Source organism: Chrysemys picta, chromosome 13, assembly GCF_011386835.1.
Source record: "Chrysemys picta bellii isolate R12L10 chromosome 13, ASM1138683v2, whole genome shotgun sequence".
NCBI lineage: Eukaryota > Metazoa > Chordata > Testudines > Emydidae > Chrysemys > Chrysemys picta.
In genome coordinates, this window is record NC_088803.1 from 41,776,094 (window position 1) to 41,796,407 (window position 20,314).

The 20,314-nt window shown below is 41.8% G+C and overlaps 1 protein-coding gene across 1 annotated transcript; it reads right to left on the reverse strand.

Annotated features, from left to right (window-relative positions):
- Positions 1-5,733: 5,733 nt before the first annotated feature.
- LOC101938071 (1,25-dihydroxyvitamin D(3) 24-hydroxylase, mitochondrial) lies at positions 5,734-16,550 on the reverse strand. Its single transcript, XM_005284188.5, has 12 exons — positions 15,831-16,550; positions 15,414-15,604; positions 14,600-14,693; positions 13,790-13,886; positions 13,073-13,164; positions 12,171-12,282; positions 10,550-10,695; positions 9,812-9,978; positions 9,526-9,604; positions 8,547-8,741; positions 8,311-8,422; positions 5,734-7,331 (listed from the first exon to the last, which is right to left on the reverse strand). Exons 1-11 carry the CDS (start codon positions 16,101-16,103, stop codon positions 8,312-8,314), a joined length of 1,557 nt encoding a protein of 518 aa, XP_005284245.2. The 5' UTR covers positions 16,104-16,550; the 3' UTR covers positions 5,734-7,331; position 8,311.
- Positions 16,551-20,314: the final 3,764 nt, after the last annotated feature.

The window sequence follows — 20,314 nt, forward strand, 5'->3', positions numbered from 1 at the left end:
TTTGTGTTCCTTTCCCAGAAATATGTTAGCAGATGAGTTTACAGGCACGAATGTTCATGGAAACAGCAAATTTTAAGCCTGGAGATATTTCTGAATAGTGAATTTTGAATTTATAATCTGCACAAGAGATGTTTGCAGGAGTTAGAGTCATCTATGTGCGTAGTTAAAGCTAATCCACACAGCTCAAACTTTGAATTTTACACAGCCAATGCTCATAAGGAAGAGCTTGCAAACTACTTGATAGAGCAAGGATTTTTTACAGAAATTGTGGTTTGAAATAAATAAATAATTTGAGGAAAAACTGTCATCGGCTTATGGATGGTCTGTGAAGAGAAAGAGAACCCAAATTTGCCAGATAAATGATTCCTTATGAATTATTTCCCCAGAACTCATTCAAGGACAGCACACAAGAATGGAATGTTATTCTGGAAGATGATTGGACTTTGTTACTGCTTTCATAACTGGTGACATTATTGTTTACAACCCCTCTTATATGATGACATTATTGTTAGCCAACTTCTTAGTGTTATAAGAGTGGTAATCTGCCATATCCATTTTTTTCTTAATAGCTGTGACCAGATTCTAATGCAAGATGCATGGCACATATTTACATGGATGGCAGAAAGTTAACTGCTGTGCGTCATACATCTTTGGGGATGTGTGTATTTAGACAATATAGGGCAGGTTCTCAGCTGGAGCAAGTTAGTATAGCTCTACTGACTTTAATGCTGAACATCTGACTACTCACATTAACAATGAAACATGTGCTAAAGAGCTTTGTTGCATCTGGATCTTTGACCTGAGGCAAACCTTAGCCATTAACGTTTCTTTGAAGAATTTTCAAGAAATAACTTGGATTATTTGGCAGTCAAGTACAACATGAACTTGATCATACTCTCATTAAAGTCAACATTAACATAGATGGGAGTTTATTTCAAAGAAATAAGGAATTAATATACTTTCTAGTAGGAAAAATTTAGGCTAGTACAAAGTACTAAGGGTGTGACTGCTGCACTAAAATTTTAAAATAAACATAACCATAAAAAGCACCAGATTGGTGGCCTGAAAACTGAACTTCTTTTTTTGCCTACAAACTGGTAGGGTGGGATCCTGGAAGAAACTCAGGCCTTGCAATGCAAAGTGTTGTGGCACCTAACTTTAGGCAGCTAGAAAATCACTGGAACAACACAGCAATCCACAAAACTTCTGTGAGGTGCCTAGGCTCTCTATACAATGAATGGGGAGAGATAGGCACCTTAAACTGCAATCCACAAAGCCAGCATGCTTGGCAGGGAGTTGCCTAAATTAGGCAATGAGAGATGCTGATGAGAGGGGGTTGCACTAAGCCCTGCCCCTCTCCTGCAGCTAGGTGCCTCAGTCTGGGTTGAGGGAGGTGCCTAGCTTGCTTAGGGATCCATGCACCAGGGAAAGACAGGCATTGAGCATCGGGGTCTGAAACAAAACAGCTGGGTGGGTTGGGGTGAGGATCACCTCCCTTATAATCTTTAGCCTAGTCAATAGACTACTTACCCTGAGTAGGAGTTAAAGTCTCCTATCCTTCTCCTAAGGGATCTGCTACCATTCAGGTTAGTAGCCTAACCATTAGGCTACAGAGTCATTCCATAGCCTAGTGTTTAAGGCACTCTCCTAAGAGGTGATAGAGCCCCCTTCAAACCCCTGCTCTTCCCCCACTCCCAAGCTGATTTTTGTGTACTTCCCTAAGAGGCCCAATCCAGTAGGCACCCTCTGAGAACTCCTACTGGATCGGGACCCCTCTTGCAAGTTAGGCATCCAAACACCTAACTTTCCTGGTTTGTGAATCAATCGGAGCTTAGGCATTCGGACCCCTATCAGGAGGCAGCACTGTGCATGCTCAGCTGGGAGATAGTGCCTAGGCTGTAGCGCTCTTGCCCAGAGGCACTTACAGGGTTAGTTGGCAGCTGAGTGGGAGTTCTGTGGATCACAGTGGTGCCTAAAAAGTGTCTAAATACCTCCATGGATTGCACCCATACAGCTTAATTAGCAATAGCTCTGGCTTCTTCCAAATCGCCACACCAGTGCACCTGAAACCTACCCGGAAGAACCACCTCTGGGTCCCAAAAGTTAACTCGGCCTCTTTTACCACTCTCTCATCTCTGGGAATGTTAACCAGGTGCCAAATAACACCATTTATTTTAGAATCTAAATACCTTTTCCTTTGATAAGAGATTGGCACCATTAACTCCTTTGAGGAAAAAGATACCAAGCTGCCAGGAGATGATATTGATTTTCAGTTAATAAGTATCCACAAACAATGAATCATTTCAAACAGTTAACTGGGTCAATTATGTTCAAACAGGTGCCCTAAAGGTGAAAGGTTCCAGAGCCAACTGTTAATCCTTGGAACCATCCCATTTTTTTATTTTGTTTTCTTGGAATATGAGAATTAGCTGCCCTGGATTCCTCAGAGATTTCTTAATATGAATGTCTAGCCTGGTCATTCATTATCTGCATAGTTTGAAATTTATCTAGTTCCTTGTAATGTTGATGCCTGATATATTTTTGTCTCTTCTTTGCAAAGTATCCCTGTCTTTGGCCAACTGAGGAACATTCTGGGTAAACTGATGCTAATGTCACTTGGAGTTAGCAGATTAATTAACTGTTCAGAAACTTGAAAAATCACAAAGCTCTAGGAATGAAAATTTCCAGGTCAATAATTATTATACCTTTGAGAAATCTGGGGGAAAGGACAGGTATGATTATGATAGCTCAAACGTTCTGGTACAATGGTATCAATCTGGAGCGACCCCCATTGAATTATTCTTGATTTACACCAATGCAGTTGAGAGCAGAATTTGATCCATTGTCTTTTAAACTTTTTGACTCAGTAAATGTGGACAATAACTGATAATGCAGAAGTGTTAAAGAGCCTTAGAGAGAGTTGGTGGGTGGGCTCTCTGGGTCTTTTAAAACAGATAGATAGATAGATAAGAGCTCATGTGGTTGCTTTTAAAAGTTAAGCAGGATATGTGATCAACTCAGGTATGCTCAGAAATGAAATAGTAATCCTGATTCTGTTCCCATTAACATTAACTAGTTTTGCATTGATGAAACTCCCTTGACATTAGTGGAGTAACACCTGGTTCACAACAGTGTAAGCAAGAGGACACTAAGTCTGAATGTGTTTATCAGAAAAGAGAGATTTTGAAACAGAACGGGTGGGGTTTTAATTCCTTAGTTCATTCACCCAGCAACATCCTTGACTCAGCAAACATGGAGCAATTTTGGCAAATGTGCTGCTTGTTCTGCAAGTAACCCTCAGGCTGTCTATATCAGTAGGATGGACAGGTCGTTTTACGTAGGATTATATCTTCTGCTCTTGCAAGAACTCAAAACTATTCCATGCCTTCCTGTAGGGCTTTAGAATGACGTTAGCTAATTTTGGAGAGAGAATGAACAGGTCCAATCTAGTGAGGGAGGTCACACTAGTGTGTGTATTGGGGAGAACCACATAGTGTTCAGACTGAAATATCTGCTGTAGATGTGAGAGTCAGATGACCGACTTGGTATGCACTGAGGCCTGATAAGAATGCAAATAGTGAAAGAGATTGCAGAGGGTAACTTTACAAGTTCCAAAGCATGCAAAGGCCTAAGCTGTAGGCTAGTACAAGTTCTGTGAATGGAGTGAAGGTTAAAAGACTGAAGGATGGATTGCTACATTTATTTCCCAAGATCTTTGGAAATTGTTATTCAAGCTTATAATATATCTCTACAGCTAGTAGAGGTAGGTCCAGTACTTTCAGGGCAATACTGTTTAATTGTTCATGCATTGTAATTCAAGGGTATACTCTGGTGCTATGATTTATTACTATTGGAGGAGGTAATGTAATAGGAGTGATAGAGGTTCCCATTACTCTTGAAGTCCATGACTTGAGTGGAGTTACACCAATTTACAGCAACTGAGCTGGCCCAGCAAATTATGTAATTTACACAATTCCACTAACAGGAACACTTTAGAATGTAGCCACTCTAAGATCAAAGTTTAGAGGTATCATTAAATTTTTGAACTTCCAAAGCTGGAATTTTAGTCAGTGGATGACGTAGATTGTCAGGATCAAGCCCAGAGGGAATGCTGTGAATTTGTATGATAAAAATACCACTGAATGAGTGAAACTTACAGCTCTAGAGACAAGCATTCTTTGTTAGTGGGAACATCAAGAGCAGCAACTTATTGCAAGGCTTTTAAGGGCATATGCCTCATCATTTCTGTTTTGTCAGGGGTTTAATGTTGCCCATGAAAGGTATACATTCCGTCATTTTTAATAACTTGGGAAGAGACAGAAAATTAATTGATTGGGGGTTATATGCCAGCTTATCTGCATTTGATATTCTACATGCACTTTGTAATGATCTGGGGAATCAGTTTATGTACAACTTATGATTTTGAGCTGATACAAAATTGTTATACCATTGAATGCCTCAGTGTGTGGGAGCTGTCTGGGCTTTGGCATGTTTCTGCCAGACCAAAGACAAGAGTCATTTATGTAGACGGAAACATCTTGGGAAAATGAGTTGGCTGAAGCTAGACTAGTTCCTCCAACTTCTCTGCAATGAGGGGGAAGTGATGAGTGGAAATTCCCCAGGAGAAGAATAAATGATCCAGGTGTCAATGGTGGGACATGAACTTGAGATTCTCAGAAAGCTTTGGGCTGGAGAGAGGAAAAGATGAATATGTGTTCGTATCAAGGGGGTCAGATTTAACTGAGGGACCAGGGAGGAGGAGAGAGAGAGACTCTATGATTCTGAAGAGAAGTTATGCACTGCAGGAGAAGGATCCTGGCCACCTCAGAGGTCTCTGTCCTAAGCCCAAAGAACTCTCCAGAGTGGTGAAGAAACAGGCAGGATAATGCATACTGGTGTGTTTATTATTTTATCTGTCTTGTGCTATCTAAGTAAAAAGTAATTTGTTTTAGAATCCTATGCAAAGGTCATGAGTCTGTTTGCTTTGCTATCACATACCCCTGAAGAGGTGAACTGTTAACCCAGAGCGACCACACAGTTGGTGTTCTGGGGGATGGTATGCTTAAGCTAAAGGGAAGTGTGAGGGGGCAGAACTAGTCTCAAGGCTTTGGCAGTTGGACCAGGGCATGTGTGTGTCTCAGCTCTCAGAAGGGGATGGTGGACAGAGGATCCGCACCCCAGGAGTGTGCCTAGATACTCCTGACAGGGGCAGACCTTGGACTTTTCAGACTCAGAAAGCTTAAAGCACAGAATGCCGAGTGAGGTGGGCCTCAAACACAACAGCCTGCTGAGTGTGAAGCCAGAGGGAGCTCTACCAGAGCTCTGTGTGTGATACAGTGGAATCAGATTTTGTCACGTTTTATGGGGATAAATAGGGCCCCACCACTGATAATGTGATTTCTGGAGTTGGGGAAAATAATTATTCAGTAAGCTAGAGAAACTGTTTATATAAATTACAATGAAAGAATCGCCATATTTATTATATTAATAAAAGTGTTTAATAAGAATGGAAGACTGTTTTTATTTCTGGGGAAAAAAACACTTTTATTACAAAATTGCATGGGAAGAGCAGGATGTTCACAAGTTTCTTTATACACTATAATACAGTTCTTTGAAATATGAACATAACCAGTTCCTAAAGAAAGGGAAACAAGCCTTTCTAGGAGGCAAACAGACTTTAAGACTTTACATCTTTTCAAAGTATACAAATTAAAAAATAGGCTTCCTTTTAAAAAAAAAAAAAAAAAAGCAATTTACATAATATACAAACTCTGTATTAGAAATAAGGTACACCTTAACGACATAAGGGGAAATATGCTAGTTACTATGTGCTGCATCACATGCAAGGCAATTACCACTTCAGACCCATTGATACAGATATTGAAATCCGTGTGTAGTTTTACAAACTGTGATCCCCACAATAAACAACCCCCCTTGAAATATTTAGGATCCTTATTGTTTGTGGTGCTTTAAGATCTGAAAAATACATGTATTCTATATTGCTCATTTGACAAAATGCTGCCCTTGTTAAGATTTTAATTTGTATTGCAGTAACTCCTCAAGGCCTAGTTAAGTGGCCCCTTTGTGCTTTGTACTGTTTACACATATAACAAAAAGACAGTCACAGGCTCAGAGAGCTTACAATCTAAGGATGTAATGAGACAAATTGGGAGGGATGGCGGCGGGTGAGGGAACAGAAACATAAGAAACAGTGAAAGATTATGATTAGTGCAATAAGCAGCAGTCATAGCACATTAGCTGCCTAGCCATTGTCAAGCAGAGGTTCTCAAACTGTGGGTTGGGACCCCAAAGTGGCTCGGGACCCCGTTTGAATGGGATCGCCAGGATTGATGTTAGACTTGCTGGTGCCCGGGGCTGAAGCAAAAGCCCGAGTCCAACCACCTGGGCCAAAGCCGAAGCCCAAGGGCTTTAGCCCCGGGTGGCGGGGCTCAGGCTTTGGCTTCAGTCCTGGGTGACGGAGATCAGGTTACAGGCTCCCCACCGGTCCCCACTCCTGGGGTCATATAGTAATTTTTGTTGTCAGAAGGGGGCCGCAGTGCAATGAAGTTTGAGAACCCCTTGTGTAGGTGTCACAGAGAAGCAGGGTTCAAATACATGGACAAGTCCATCTAAATGGCTTTGATCTTATTCTATGCTTTATAAGAGAAAACTCTTTTAAGGGGGAAATGTACTTCTATTATTTTCTTTATTAGTTCTTTTGTTAAAAGGTCACAAATTGACAGCCCTGCAGATGGAAATCCTCAACTGAATCCACAAAACTGGAACAGCCTGGGAAAGACTAAGGCAAGATTTCTTCACACTATCCCACCTCACCCTCAACCTAGCAGGACCATCTCACTCATGCCTGATTATTCCCAGGTACCCTTTGTGACACACATAGGATTGAGCCTAATTCCTTTCTCAAACACTTAACAACTTCCAGCTGGTAACACGCTTCACTCAGTACTGACTGGCGCCCAATATTGAGTTCCACAGCCCACTATAAAACTCTCAAACAATGAATTTCCCTCAACTTTTCTTGTATTTGGGCCCACAGATGCAAAGATGCACAATATTTTTGTTCTTTCATTTTAGGATTGTGCAATGCATTTAGAAAAACCTGCTAACTGACACATTTTCATACAGTGTAAGGACTACATGAGTGTTTGTTGACTCTGTATTTCTGTCCTTCTCATCAGTGCATTGCTGAAGGCATGTCCATGGCGATTTCTCCAGTGGTTAGCACCTTATTGGCTATGGCATTCCAGATTCACATGTGCTGTCACCAGAAAAGGCAGCAATAGCATGCTCTTTAGTCCACAGAAGACAATCTGGATAAACAGAGAGTCCATTCATGTAATGAACAGTTCTGTACAATCTAAGTATATGTTAAGCAGAGCTTAGAGTATGGTTAATATCCCTACTTAATTCACATAGGGTGAATTTTTCTCTTGTCCAATAGACTAGTAAACCGCCTATTAGCCATTTAAGTTCCACTTAAACCCTATTTTGAGGGCTTGGTTCTGGCTCAGATCTAAATCTACAAGAAACCAAATTTTCCAATTTACATTTGGCTTTAGTACAAGCTAAATCAGGCCTGTGTACAACTGATTTTATAGTATCTTGGCTATTTGGAGCTGAAGTCTCACATAAATTCATGATACTTTGGCATCATCAAAATCAAAGCATAGCCTTATTTGACCTTGAATCTGAATTCCAAGATGTAATTTGAATCCAGCCTCCTGGACTGGCCCACCTTTATTAATAATTTAAGTGCTATGCAAGTGAAGATCAAGCAACTCTATTGCTTGTCTTGGTGTGTTTTGCCTTTATCGTCAGGATCAATTGTTTGCCATTGGTGAAACTAGATGGACCAACACTCTGATTTAGTACATTGGAAAAATTTAATGATATTTTCAAGATAATGCCTTCTTGAAATGCAGAAGAAAAACATCTATTGGATTCCAGCTAATGAATGTTATAATTGGGGGGGGGGAAACGGGTGGGCTTTCGCTATGTCTGGAGGACAGAAGCAGACTGTTGTGGCCCACTGTACTTAATACAATCAAAGGCTGGAAAGCTATATCAATCTGTTATGCAATTCCTAGCTTCTTTTGCAGTTTACAAGAGTTATTTAAAGGCAACGAAGCATAATGACCTCCAAGAAATATGAATCTTCATGCAATGATGTTAGATTGTGCAGGCCAAAATCCGCTCTGCCTGAACAGCCCCACTGAATTTAGAAGTGGCATACTACTACATAGAGCAGAATGGAGTCTACTATGTTCCAAAGGCACTTATCCACTTTACCTCATCGTCTTCTAAAGGCAATTGGAAGTTCTCGGCTGGGGATTAGTATTCCTGAATGCAGAGTTTCTACTGGCTTACTATCAGTTGCTATAATCTGATATTTGCGAACAAGCTGTAAAGACAAAAATATGAGTTACAGGATGCCAAGTATGACTTTGGCTCACTAGCTTAATCTTTTAATCATATAATCAGACCAGTTACTTGCTGTTTAAAGAATGTTGTAATGTAATATTTACCCAGCAAAGAGCTAAATGAAGTTGTAGTTCAGCTAAGCGACGCCCAATGCACATCCTCCTCCCAATGCCAAAAGGAATATGAGCAAAAGGATTTATTATATTCTTCTGAAGCCAGCGCTCCGGTTTAAATGTAGTCCAGTCACTAAAGTACTCTTCATTGGATCCCAAGGCATGACTGTTTAACATCAACACTGTCTGGAAACAAAAGCAAAGGGAAAAGGTCAGTTAAGAACGTTTGGAATAACCGAGTGAGTCATTTTGTATTAATGGAAAAAGCTGATAAAAAAGTGAAGCAAAAGTTATTTTCTCAAAAAAGTACCGTAGTACTTTTCTGGGTGTATGAAACAATCTTCAAAGAGCAGACAGACACTGCCACCCAACAGATATGAAATAACAGAAAATATGAAGAATGTCTTGGAATCAACCCTAAAATTCTTTGGAAATATGAGCAAACTTTAGTTCCAATGTAAGCAGGTGCAACTCCATTGATGCCAGTGGAGTTGCAACAGGACAGATTTTGAGAGCGGAGATTAGATAGAGAATTACTGTACTTCTTCCACGCTAGCTTTGTAGCCTATTGAGAAGTACCGAATCTAAGATGAAAAATAAGGAATAGCAGAATGGGGGGGGAGGGGCAGACTGAGAAGAGTGAAAAATGAATGTCAGATTATTCCCTTTATAATTTCACGCATTAATTTCATTAATCTAATTTTATCCTACATTTCAGTGGTTTTCAATTTCTGGGAAATCTTAATATTTTATCATTGTCAACATTCAGTTCCATCATCTCTTTAGGTCTTAGCTCATGACTATGCTGTCTGAATGCTTCATAAAAGCTTCTCACTACCTTAAACGATGGGAACTAGTCTGTAACCAGCAAATGACCGAGTCATTTTCAAACTGGAGTGGTTACCCTGTATTGATAATTCTATTGTAAAATACTTACTTTAAGCTACCTACAGTAACAAATTCTACTCACCCCTTCAGGTAGCACATAGTCCCCAAGCGTTGTTTCTTTGTCAAGAGTGCGAGTGGTAAATGGCACAGATGGTGTTATCCTATAGTAAAATACATAAATTGAATTAATCTACCATGATTTTGTCTCCTCATAGATATGGGCAATATTTTACTCTGAACACCTAGGTGGTCATTTTGAAGTTATTATACCCACTAGAATACCTTTCCCCTTTATGGCATATTAGATGACCATTGTGATCAAACAGAACCCATTTTGCTTTACTTAGAAGTTATCTAAAGAGTTCTACCTCATAGATTCTTTCAGACATGCTTTTAGGTAAGGCATTTTCTTCAGGTCCTCAGCATTTGGACTCTCATTAGCAGACACTGCGCTCTGTATTTCCTGGAAAAGCTTCTGTTGAACGTGGGGATTGCGTGAAATGTTATACAGAGCCCACAGTAGACTATTGGCAGTCTGAAACATGACCAGAAAAGAAAGCACTGATGACTAAGACACAGAACATCAAGCAATATGACTATCCATATTATGTGCATAGTATGGCCAGCCTTCTGCCTTACACTGGAAAACTCTTCAGTCTTGCCTAAGCCTAAAATAATGTGATCCTTCTGCCCATTGTTCTCTAAGGAACTGGGGAAAGGATAGTGAACAAGAACTGGGGAAAGGAGAATGTAAAAATATCACCATGTAGTTCTTTTAGGTAAAATTGCACATGCATCCTTGCAACTCAGTTTAAGTGACTATGCAGAGATTAGACTATATTAGATATTAGACTGTTAGATATTTGATATGCTGCCCTTACTGGCAGAAAGGTTTGATAGAGCTGGAAAATTAGGTAACTGCTATGATACTTCAGTGACTTTGAGGATGAGCATATTAAAAATGAGACCAACAACAAACATTCACAGCTCCATGTGTGTAATCTTGATGTGCACTGAACGTAGAGAACGGTCCTCAGTCTGGTATGTGATAGCTATCAGCAATGCCAGAATTACAACAAAACCTGCTGAAAACAAACCAGTTTTACCGTTTCAACTCCTGCAATCTGGAACTCTGTGATAGCAGCATACAGTTCCTTCTTGGAGAGTTGACTCCCAAAGTAAATGTCGCACAGGAAATCTTCACTGGGATTGGCAGAATATTTCTCCAGTCTTCTGTCAATTGAACACTTGGCTGGGGATAGACGGGGAGGAAGTGATCAGAAAGTTACTAAAAATTCATCAAAACTCAAAGGAAAAATATATTTACACCAGTGATCATGAGAGAGGAGACAATGTTTATTGAGCCACCCCACCAAAATAATTTTGCCCTTTTCATGTGAGTATCCCTTCCTGCACTGAAACAACCACATCCCCCCCGTTATAAAAATCAGGGATGGCCAGAAGAAACTACTGAATATTAGACGGCATTCTGCCTTGTAGAACTATGAAAGAAGTCAATGACCTTTGATGTAAGCTACACATTCAACTATGAATACATGGGTTGTAGCTAATTTAAGGATAAAGTTCATTGGCTTGGATATTCAAAGGGGACAATGAGATTTGGAAGTCAAGGAGAGTTGGGCATTATAGCATAGAAATATCCTAGGTGTTTTTTTATTTTTGTTTTTAATTTTTGCAATGTGTTTATCCTGTGAAGGTAAATACCAGATCCCAAATTGATAAAGTCATTTTTCTTTGAACATAGTGTGCCAGATTTTGCCATCCTTATTCACAGTGAGCAGTACTTTGCTCCATGAGTAGCCTCATTGGGACTAGTTATAAGAAAGACACTATTCAACACAACACACAGATTAAAAAGCAATGAAATGAGCATGCACCAAACTGGGCATGGTGAAGTGGTGTATATTTTCCTCTATCATACAACAGGTATGAACCTTAAATATGAATCACTGTATAATTGTGGGAATAAATATTCCGGTCAGTGTTACAATAATCTGAGCTACACAACCTTGCTTAATTTTTAACTTAAATGTTCACAGGCTGTCTGAAAGGGGGAAAACCCCATCTTAATATCTGAGGATACAATATATTTTGTTAATTTCAAAGGCCAGTAGAACCAAAATCAACAGGAACAGCTGTTCAAAAGAATCATACAGTGCTCTGTCACTTTGGGCGTCTCAGGACCTGCATTTATAAGGTTATTGAATTTCAGCTTCATCATAATTCTTTAACTCTTAACATACATCTCTCTGTAGCATGCAAACTCCTTGTCTCTCAAGAACAGCCTTAAAAACATGGTGCACTCTGCTACCTACCTCTCTCAAATGTGCTGAGTTTTATGCAATATCCTGCTTTCAGTCTGTTTACCTTTCTTTAGAGACTAACGTGGAACCACCAGTTAAGCTGTTCCCGGACTGTTGGGCCTTTCCCAAACTGATGGGTTTTCCCTATGCATCATTTGTTTACAGACAAAGCAAAGTGTTAGTCATAACTAAGTCCGAGTCAAGTAAACTTGGTGGGAGCAGTGTAAACAGTGTTCTCACATTCTGAGTTAGTGGTTTGGAGTAAGAAGCAAAAGTGCCTTATGTTGCACTTTGTTACACTTCAAAGCTGCTGATTGCTGATCTTCTCACAATTATAAGTGAGTGAATTCCTAGTAGGAATTCCCAGTAGTTCATAAACGTGGGATTTATATTTAAACATTACCTGTTTTAAAGATATTGTCCCATGCGTTGGTATGAGCTTTCCAGACTTTTGTGTTCAGACTTTTATGAAGTTCAACTGGGGTCACCATCATCATCCCAAAAGTACTCATCATCTGTAACGAAGAAGGAAAAACACACCTTTGTTCACTCTGAGTTATCACCAATCAGTTATGCTTTGTGAAAAAAGGTGGATTAACAAAAAGAAATAAAATTCTCACTGTAGCTCAGAATTGTGGTTCTGATAGGGTGTCTATCTTGGACAGAAAGGATTCATGTTTGAACTAGGACCACAGCAAGTGTGCTGTAAAAAGTGAGTAAGCATGCATCTGTTATGCACAAAATCCCCTACATCTGCACATGCAAATAAGCAATTTTAACAATGTCACATAGGCATGACACCCCAACTAAGGTAATGATGTTGCATCGTATGTGCCTATTCTATAGAGAAAAGATTTAATCAGTAGCCCAAACATGTTTCTAGGGTTGGTTTATTATTTTATACCCTTTTTTGGTACAGTTTAGTCAGAAGGCAAATTTGGCAGTTAGATGTCCAGTTACCTGCGTTGGACATGTAAATATGTGGCTTTGCAAGTGCAAAGTTGTAAATGTATAGGCAATGTTTGAAAAAATGTCCCTGGAATTCATGTCTGTTTTATTATGTGCCCTGGAAATTGGGGAGTGAAGCAACAAAATAAAACTCACTAATTCAGTACACTGATTTAAAAAAAAAATTACTACTCTGTCTCAGGAACTGTGTTTGTATGTAGAGTAGATGATGAGCACTGTGCTTAAGGACTAAGGTCCAGCTCCTCAAAGCTATTTAGACACCTAATTCCCATTGATTTCAACAGGAGTTAGGTGCCTCATTGCCCTTGAGGATCTGGGCCTAAGCCTTCTCCATACCGTTTTTACAGCCTTGATGAAGTTCAGGCCTTCTTCTCCCACATCCTGCTGCAGGAGTCCAAACCTCTTCCCATACAACACCAAGCAGATACCTGTGATTTAATATATATGTGTAGTTACACAAGAGCATCTAGACTAGTATCCACCACTTACTCAATTAACCTTCTGAAAAATATTCTTAGTTCTAAGATACATTCTTATGCACAAACAAAAGCCTAGATACTTCAGGGTAGTTCAAGATTCCCTCTGTACCGGCTGGCTCAAACTCAGTGGGACTCCAATATCGCAGCAGGGAAATCTAATCATGACAGCCATGGGAAGTGGAGCTCTTTCCAGGGAAGGCTTGCCACTGATCCCTTCCTTTAAGTGGCATCTCTTACTGTGTACATCACAGTCACCTTATTTGCCAAATGAGTTATTTGGATTCCCTAATGCACATTTAAGGGGATTTTGAATGTCTTATTAAAGATGCATGTCTTTTTTTTTTTTTTTGCATCAGAGCTTTATTATCAAAATCTATTTTTTTGCCATTGTTAGCAAACATCATAAAATCAGAAGTTAGGGATGGAGGAGACCTTTTAGCCACATCTAATCCAACCCTGTGGGACTAGCACAGGATTGTTGCCTATACTATAGTCGCTAACATTTAGTCCAAATTAAAATGTCATAACGGTGTTAATATGAATGTAATTTTCAATTATAAAGAAGAAAACTTACTTTCAAAGGACCATTTGTTGAATTCTGAATATATGTCTTCAATTTCACCATTGTGGTTACAAAGATCATCTATTCTATGCATGAAATCCACCAGGACCTAAATGATGGGAAAAAATTTTTGGAGCCAAGTTTAGCTTCTCGATCCTAAGCAGAGTGTTTGAACTGCTTATCTAGTACTCTTCAAGTTCAACAGAGACAGGTTTCAGAGTAGCAGCCGTGTTAGTCTGTATCCGCAAAAAGAACAGGAGTACTTGTGGCATCTTAGAGACTAACAAATTTATTAGAGCATAAGCTTTCGTGGACTACAGCCCACTTCTTTGGATGCATCCGAAGAAATGGGCTGTAGTCCACGAAAGCTTATGCTCTAATAAATTTGTTAGTCTCTAAGGTGCCACAAGTACTCCTGTTCTTTTTTTGTTCAACAGAGAGAATCTCAAAGCAGTGGATAAATATTTTTAAAAGATTATTCTATAAGGGGAGTTACAATTGTAAATTCTGGTGGATTTGTATCAGAATAGATGACTAAAGTACAGAATAGTTACAGCAACATATTTAAGGGAAGAATACTACAAAGCACCACAGTAATTCTCAATGCTTCTTATGGTATCTAGAGGTTGACCAGGGCCTTAGCCATCAGCTTCTCAGTTTGTACTGCTTTGGGATCAGACTCTTGTGTAGTCTTTGTGTACAGTTTTATCCCGCGTGATAGTAAAAAGTGTACCACCTAATGTTCTTGTAAGAGTTAGTTGCATACAAAATGATTAAACGGAAGAGGAAAAGACAGTTCACACATCCTTCAGCATGAAGTACCTCATTGACTGTGGTATCCAGTTTCACGATTTCTGTGGGCTTCATTAACTTCTTTTGAAAGGCACTTCTTACTCTCTGCCAGTCCTTTCCTTCTCTAGAGGCAATAACGGCAAAAAAAAAAAAAAAAAAAAAAAAAAAAAAGAGCAAAGTTAAAAACGAAGCAACTACAATGTCCAAGCTTAATGAAACGATTGCAAATTGGGAGCATATTTGCTAACAGCATTAAGGTATCAATACAACCTCATCACAGTAAAAAGTAGCGGAGAAAAGAATAAGAAACAGATCCAAAGTATAATAAGTACAGTTATGTCTGGTTAATGATCATGCCATCACTTCAGAGGAAATAGCTTCCAGCGGGTAAGGATGCAAAGAGAAGCTAAAGCACAGCTGGTCTGAATGGGAACTAAATATTACACGTTTAAGGACAGTGGGAGGTTTATAGCATCACTGCAGTGTAAGCAAGTTGGAAATCGCCTTTTGCCGGGATAGGCACCTGCCTTGAGCAAGGCAGAGCCGTTGCAAACAAGATCGATTTTCCAGCCTCTGAAATGGGGCTTTGCCATCATTGCTGGCACCTCGCTGTATTTACACAGCATGCCCAGCAGCGTTATCAGCTGTGCGGCTGTTGCGCCCGTTCTCCTCTTTGCATCCTTGATTTCGCCGAGTCCCGCGCTGGACCGGTCTTCATCTTTGCAGGGAGGTTAAGGGCGCAGCCAGTGCAGCCAGTTATTTCTCACATCCCGCTCACGGATTTCACTGCTCAGGTGCTCTTCCCTGCCCACCCCGAGATGCTCAGATCCCCATCTCCACTTACAGGATCAGCAGCCCGTAGCCCTCGTCTCTGTAGTCCCGGTAGGCTTTCCAGGGCTTGATCTCCAGCCTCTGGGGGTAAGCGCTCTCTTTCCGGTACAGAGCTTCTAACAAGCAGGGGGCTCCGATGTGAACTGAGTCAAAGGCGCCCAGCTTCATGCGGAAAATCTTCCCAAATGCTCGGTGGTAATCAGCCTAGGACAAGGAGACAGCAGCAGGAGAGTCCCAGGTGAGCGCCCGGAACAGCCCAGCTGCGATGCCCTCCCTCCCCTCTCCTATATGCGTGGCCCCAGGCGAAGTACATCTGGAGCAAGGCAGATCCCCTGCGCGCGGGTTAGCCACCACCGCCCACCCCAGGAGCCCTCTCGGCGCCTCCCTCCGCAGCCTCTCCCCTCCAGCCCCAGCTGATGGTTATTTTTACCAGCGTCTCGTGCTGCTTCTTGAGCCCCCCTTTCCAGAGGACGTCCGGCAGACTGCCCAGGAGGGGCCAGTTGGTGGGGCCGGGCAGGGCGGAGAGGGGGTGCCCCCGGCAGTGAGGAGGCGGCTCGCTCGGCGCCACCTCCTCCGCCTTAGGGTGGAAGGCGCAGGCGGAGGATGTGGGCAGCCGGGGTTGCTGATGCTGCTGCTGCGTGCTGGCATCTCTCAGCGTCAGGAAGGACCTGAGCAGCGGGGCTCTCTTCAAGGGGGAGCTCATCACTACGGGTGTGGGTGCAAAGGGGCTGGTCGGGGGGGACCTGGCCGGGAGAGGCAGGTGGCCTTGCGGGGCTGCAGGTGGCAAAGGGGTCCTGGCTGCAGGTGGCAGAGGAGCCCTGGCTCTCAGGTGCAGAGGGGCTCTGGGTGGAGGAGGGTGCTGGCTGCAGGTGGCAGAGGGGCTCTGGCTGCAGGTGGCAGAGGGTCCCTGGCTCTCAGGTGCAGAGGGGCTCTGACTCTGGATGTCAGAGGGTCCCTGGCTCTCAGGTGGCAGAGGGGCTCTGGCTGCAGGTGGCAAAGGGTCCCTGGCTCTCAGGTGAAGAGAGGCTCTGACTCTGGATGTCAGAGGGTCCCTGGCTCTCAGGTGGCAGATGGGATCTGGCTGCAAGCTACTCTCCCAGAGATGCTGCTGGCCTCTCTCCCGCTCTGTGGTTTCCCATAGCTCGGCGGAGATGTGTGTATATATAGCACTTGGGGATGTCTGTTGGACTTTAACTTGGGACCAATAGGAGAGCTGCGTGGGGCGGGTCGGGACTCCGGTGGCGTGGCCCCGGGACCCCGCGGCGGGGCAGGCGGTTCATTACGGGGGTCAGCTGACTGCGGGTGAGGGAGTGTATTAGCAGACAGTGCCGCTCTCGCCCTGCGCTGGTGCTGAGCGCGCAGCAGCATCTGCTGAAGGCGCTGCCCTGAGTCTGCCCTTCCTTGAAATCAGAATCCGCTTGGTGCTAGAAGGGGGGGGGGGCAGAGGGGACAAATCGGAGAGGAGGGTGGGTAGAATTTGTGCAGGGTGGCCCCCAAACCTCCGGAGGATGGTAAAACTGGCGAAGGAAGCCAAGGGGAAGGAGAAAGTCCGAAAGATAGACAATGTCAGGGGTAGGGTGACCAGACAGCAAGTGTGAAAAATGGGGACAGGGGATGGGGGGGGGGGGGGGGTAATAGGAGTCTATATAAGAAAAAGACACAAAAATCGGGACTGTCCCTATAAAATCGGGACATCTGGTCACCCTAGCAGGGCAGGAGCTGGGGATAAGAGAGGAAAGGAGGAGCGGGAGAAACCTGGGATGGGCAGGAGATCAGTTACCGAATTGCTTTGGTTGAGTAGGGGTGGCAGAGGCGTTTGTGTTCCTGGATGGATGCACTCTCTCCCCCGCGGCTGTGCTGTTAAAGGCACAGTATAGCCTACTGCCCAGGTAAGGCAGATCTTCTCTATCTGGAATGATGTCCCGAGCTGCCTAAGGAGACTTGATTCAGCGAAATATTTTACACATACACCAGCCTAAACATGTTCATGGTTACCATAGCTGTCTTTGGTGTTTTGGTGTCCTAGAGAGCTGAGGGAGGTGTGACATACCTGCATATGGCCTCATGGCAGTTTATCTATTTATCTTCCCTGCAGTGTTTGAAAAAGCATTCAGAAATAATGGGCTACAGTAATGATAATTACCAGCATGAAAGGAAGAGTTTAAGACTACTAGAGAGATGTATCATTTATGATTTTCAATATGCTGCACAAAATGAAAAGAATTCTATGACATTTCATTTTTGAAATAAATATCACATCTTATCAATAAGTTGGATTTCTATTTCCATAACTTTTCTCATTAAAAAAACCAGATTACATCATATTTATTTTGTTGTTTGCTTGGAGAGCTGCTGTACCTATTGCAACTATATCAATTGTCCAAATGACAAATGATGATGATGTCGAGAGAGAGAGAGAAAGAGAGAGAAAAAATGAGATCTATGCATACCATACAGGAGAGGGCAGGTTAGAAAACAGAAAATAACTTTTCAGAGCATTAGAATAAAGGTCATGATCCAGTATCAGAAAGTAACATATACATCTGGACACCATGGAAAAATTGGGATAAGGATCAGACTTGTATTAATAATGATAATTAGTCATTAATACTAACATTTGAAATGCAGCTAATAGTCATAATTTGGTTACAGATCATATGTATAGAGAAAAATAAAAGCATATGCATTAATTCTAGCAAAAAGTTTAAAAATATAATAATGTAAGAGTTTATTCCAATCATAATTTGAATTATTTCTCTGTCATCATTTTTTAAATTGACAGATTACTTTTCAAAGTCATTTAATAATGAAAGAGTATATCTGCCTGAAATATTCAGATTAATTCTATGTATAGGAATTTATATGTAATACTTATGTGACTAACTCAGTCTTATAGTTTAATAGTTATTTTGTTGATACATATTTTATTAAGATATTGACATTATACACATTAATAACAATTATAACATATATATAGTTTAATATACATGCAACCAACCAAACAAAACTTAACGTTGAATCACTATATTAAAATGTGTTTATATGTTGTCAAATATATTTTATTTATGTCCACATTTAAAATTCAGATTTAAAACATTTAAAATTAAAAAAGCAATGAATAAAGGTGAGTAACAAATTCTGACAGAGACCCTCCTCCTTCATAATTTGCTACCCAAATGCCTATGAACAAGCAAATGCAGTTAAAAATGGTACACCTGCAGTGTCAGTTTTTTTCTACCAGTAGAAAATTCCCTGATAAGAAGCCATTTCTGATACTGCTGCTATAGTAAAATCTGATGTGAAGCAGTTTGTGATAATACACTGTGCTACCTGACCTCTGAGGCAGCAGTTCAAGCCAGGGCCTGGCACTGGAGATCGTGAGCAGAGGTGAAGCAGTTCACAGCGTGTGTGTATGTGTGTGCACTCATCTCTCCTCTCTCTCCCTCTCACAGGGCAAGAGCCACAAAGGCTGGAACTGCAGCTGTGAGTGAGGGAGTCATGTGCAATCCAGAGGCTTTGCGTGAAGGGCAGACGCTAAACTATAGAGGCTCGATTCCTTTTTTACCTCTCTATCTCTGGTTGCATTTCATATGTCAATATCTATTCCCCCTGTGCCTCTTTCTAGCTCACTGTGAAATGGAAGAGTCTGGGGATGGCTGCAGTGTACATGGGATAACCAGACAGAAATAGCTGGAGACAAGGGGGTTGCCTATGAGATCTCACTGGAGATCAGTGTATAAAGAATATTTGTTCGTGTGTCTCATAATCAGACCAGTGAAGAAAATAGAAGGGGGCGGGAAACCAGTGATTACTGCAGAGATAAAACAGCAACAACACAACAAAGGCAGCATTAAGCAAAGACACAAAACCTAGCCCCTGGGCTTTACTATTAATTCTTTAAAACAGTAAAGCAAAACACCACATTCACCCCTACCTTTAGTGAATTTATTGCATGGGGAAAGACACTAGATGGGTTACCCTGGTGAATGAAGTGATCTAGCCACAGAATCAGAGTATGCCAGAGACATGCCCTGCCAAGATGCCTCAGAGTTAGAGCTGGTCAAAGGGTTCCCAAAAAGGGGAGGAGGCAAAAGTGGATAATTCGGTGTGATTTGTTGTTGTTTTTCAACCAGTTCCACTCAAAACACATCCTGCTCCAGGTCTAAATGGTGGGGAAATTCAGTCTCTGTGCCACATTTGATACTTGGTCCTTCTGGGGAGACAGATAACAAAAAGGACAATCAGTGCCCACTGAGGCCTTGGCTACACTCAGGACTTCCCAGCGCTGCCGCGGCAGCGCTGTGAAGCACGAGTGTAGTCACATCGCCAGCTCCACCTCTCCGAGGGGAATAGCTTGCAGTGCTGCAAGCGAGCGTGCAGCGCTGCAGGCTCTGATTACACTGGCGCTTTACAGCGCTGTACTCGCTGCGCCTGGGGGGGGGGCATTTTCACACCCCTGAGCGCAGCAAGTTGCAGTGCTGTACAGCACCAGTGTAGCCAAGGCCTGAGTTGGTGGTTTTGTGACATTGACAGCTGTCTTTTAGGAACCAGACTGAGAACATTGAACTCACTTATTTAAATGGTCACAACTTGGTCTCTGCAAAAATGATCTTCTTAGAAAGAATCTGAAATGGGCAAGACTAGACTGATCAAATTTTCCATAATTCTGGCTAATCTGAGGGAGGAAACGACCTGTTAATATGCAATCCACTCCTCTGTTAAGCAATTTTTAAATTATGTAATGGAAAAGGGTTTTATTTCAGTTCTATGGGTGTGAGGTAGTTCACTGTCAGGAAAGTCGCTACATCCACAGCTCAGCGAGTTCAGGATCTGCAAGAGCTAATGATTTTCTCAAATTTTGTTAAAATGCAGTGCTAAGAGTATTTTCAAACAACAGCTATTCCTTTCCTCCCC

Bases quoted from the DNA above. Each gene is read 5' to 3' on its own strand.
- LOC101938071 (XM_005284188.5), bottom strand. From the start codon at position 16,103: ATGAGCTCCCCCTTGAAGAGAGCCCCGCTGCTCAGGTCCTTCCTGACG. The intron at 15,605-15,830 runs GTAAAAATAACC...TCCTTGTCCTAG, and splicing joins AGAAGCAGCACGAGACGCTG to GCTGATTACCACCGAGCATT. The intron at 12,283-13,072 runs GTATGGAGAAGG...TCTTCGTTACAG, and splicing joins TCATCAAGGCTGTAAAAACG to ATGATGAGTACTTTTGGGAT.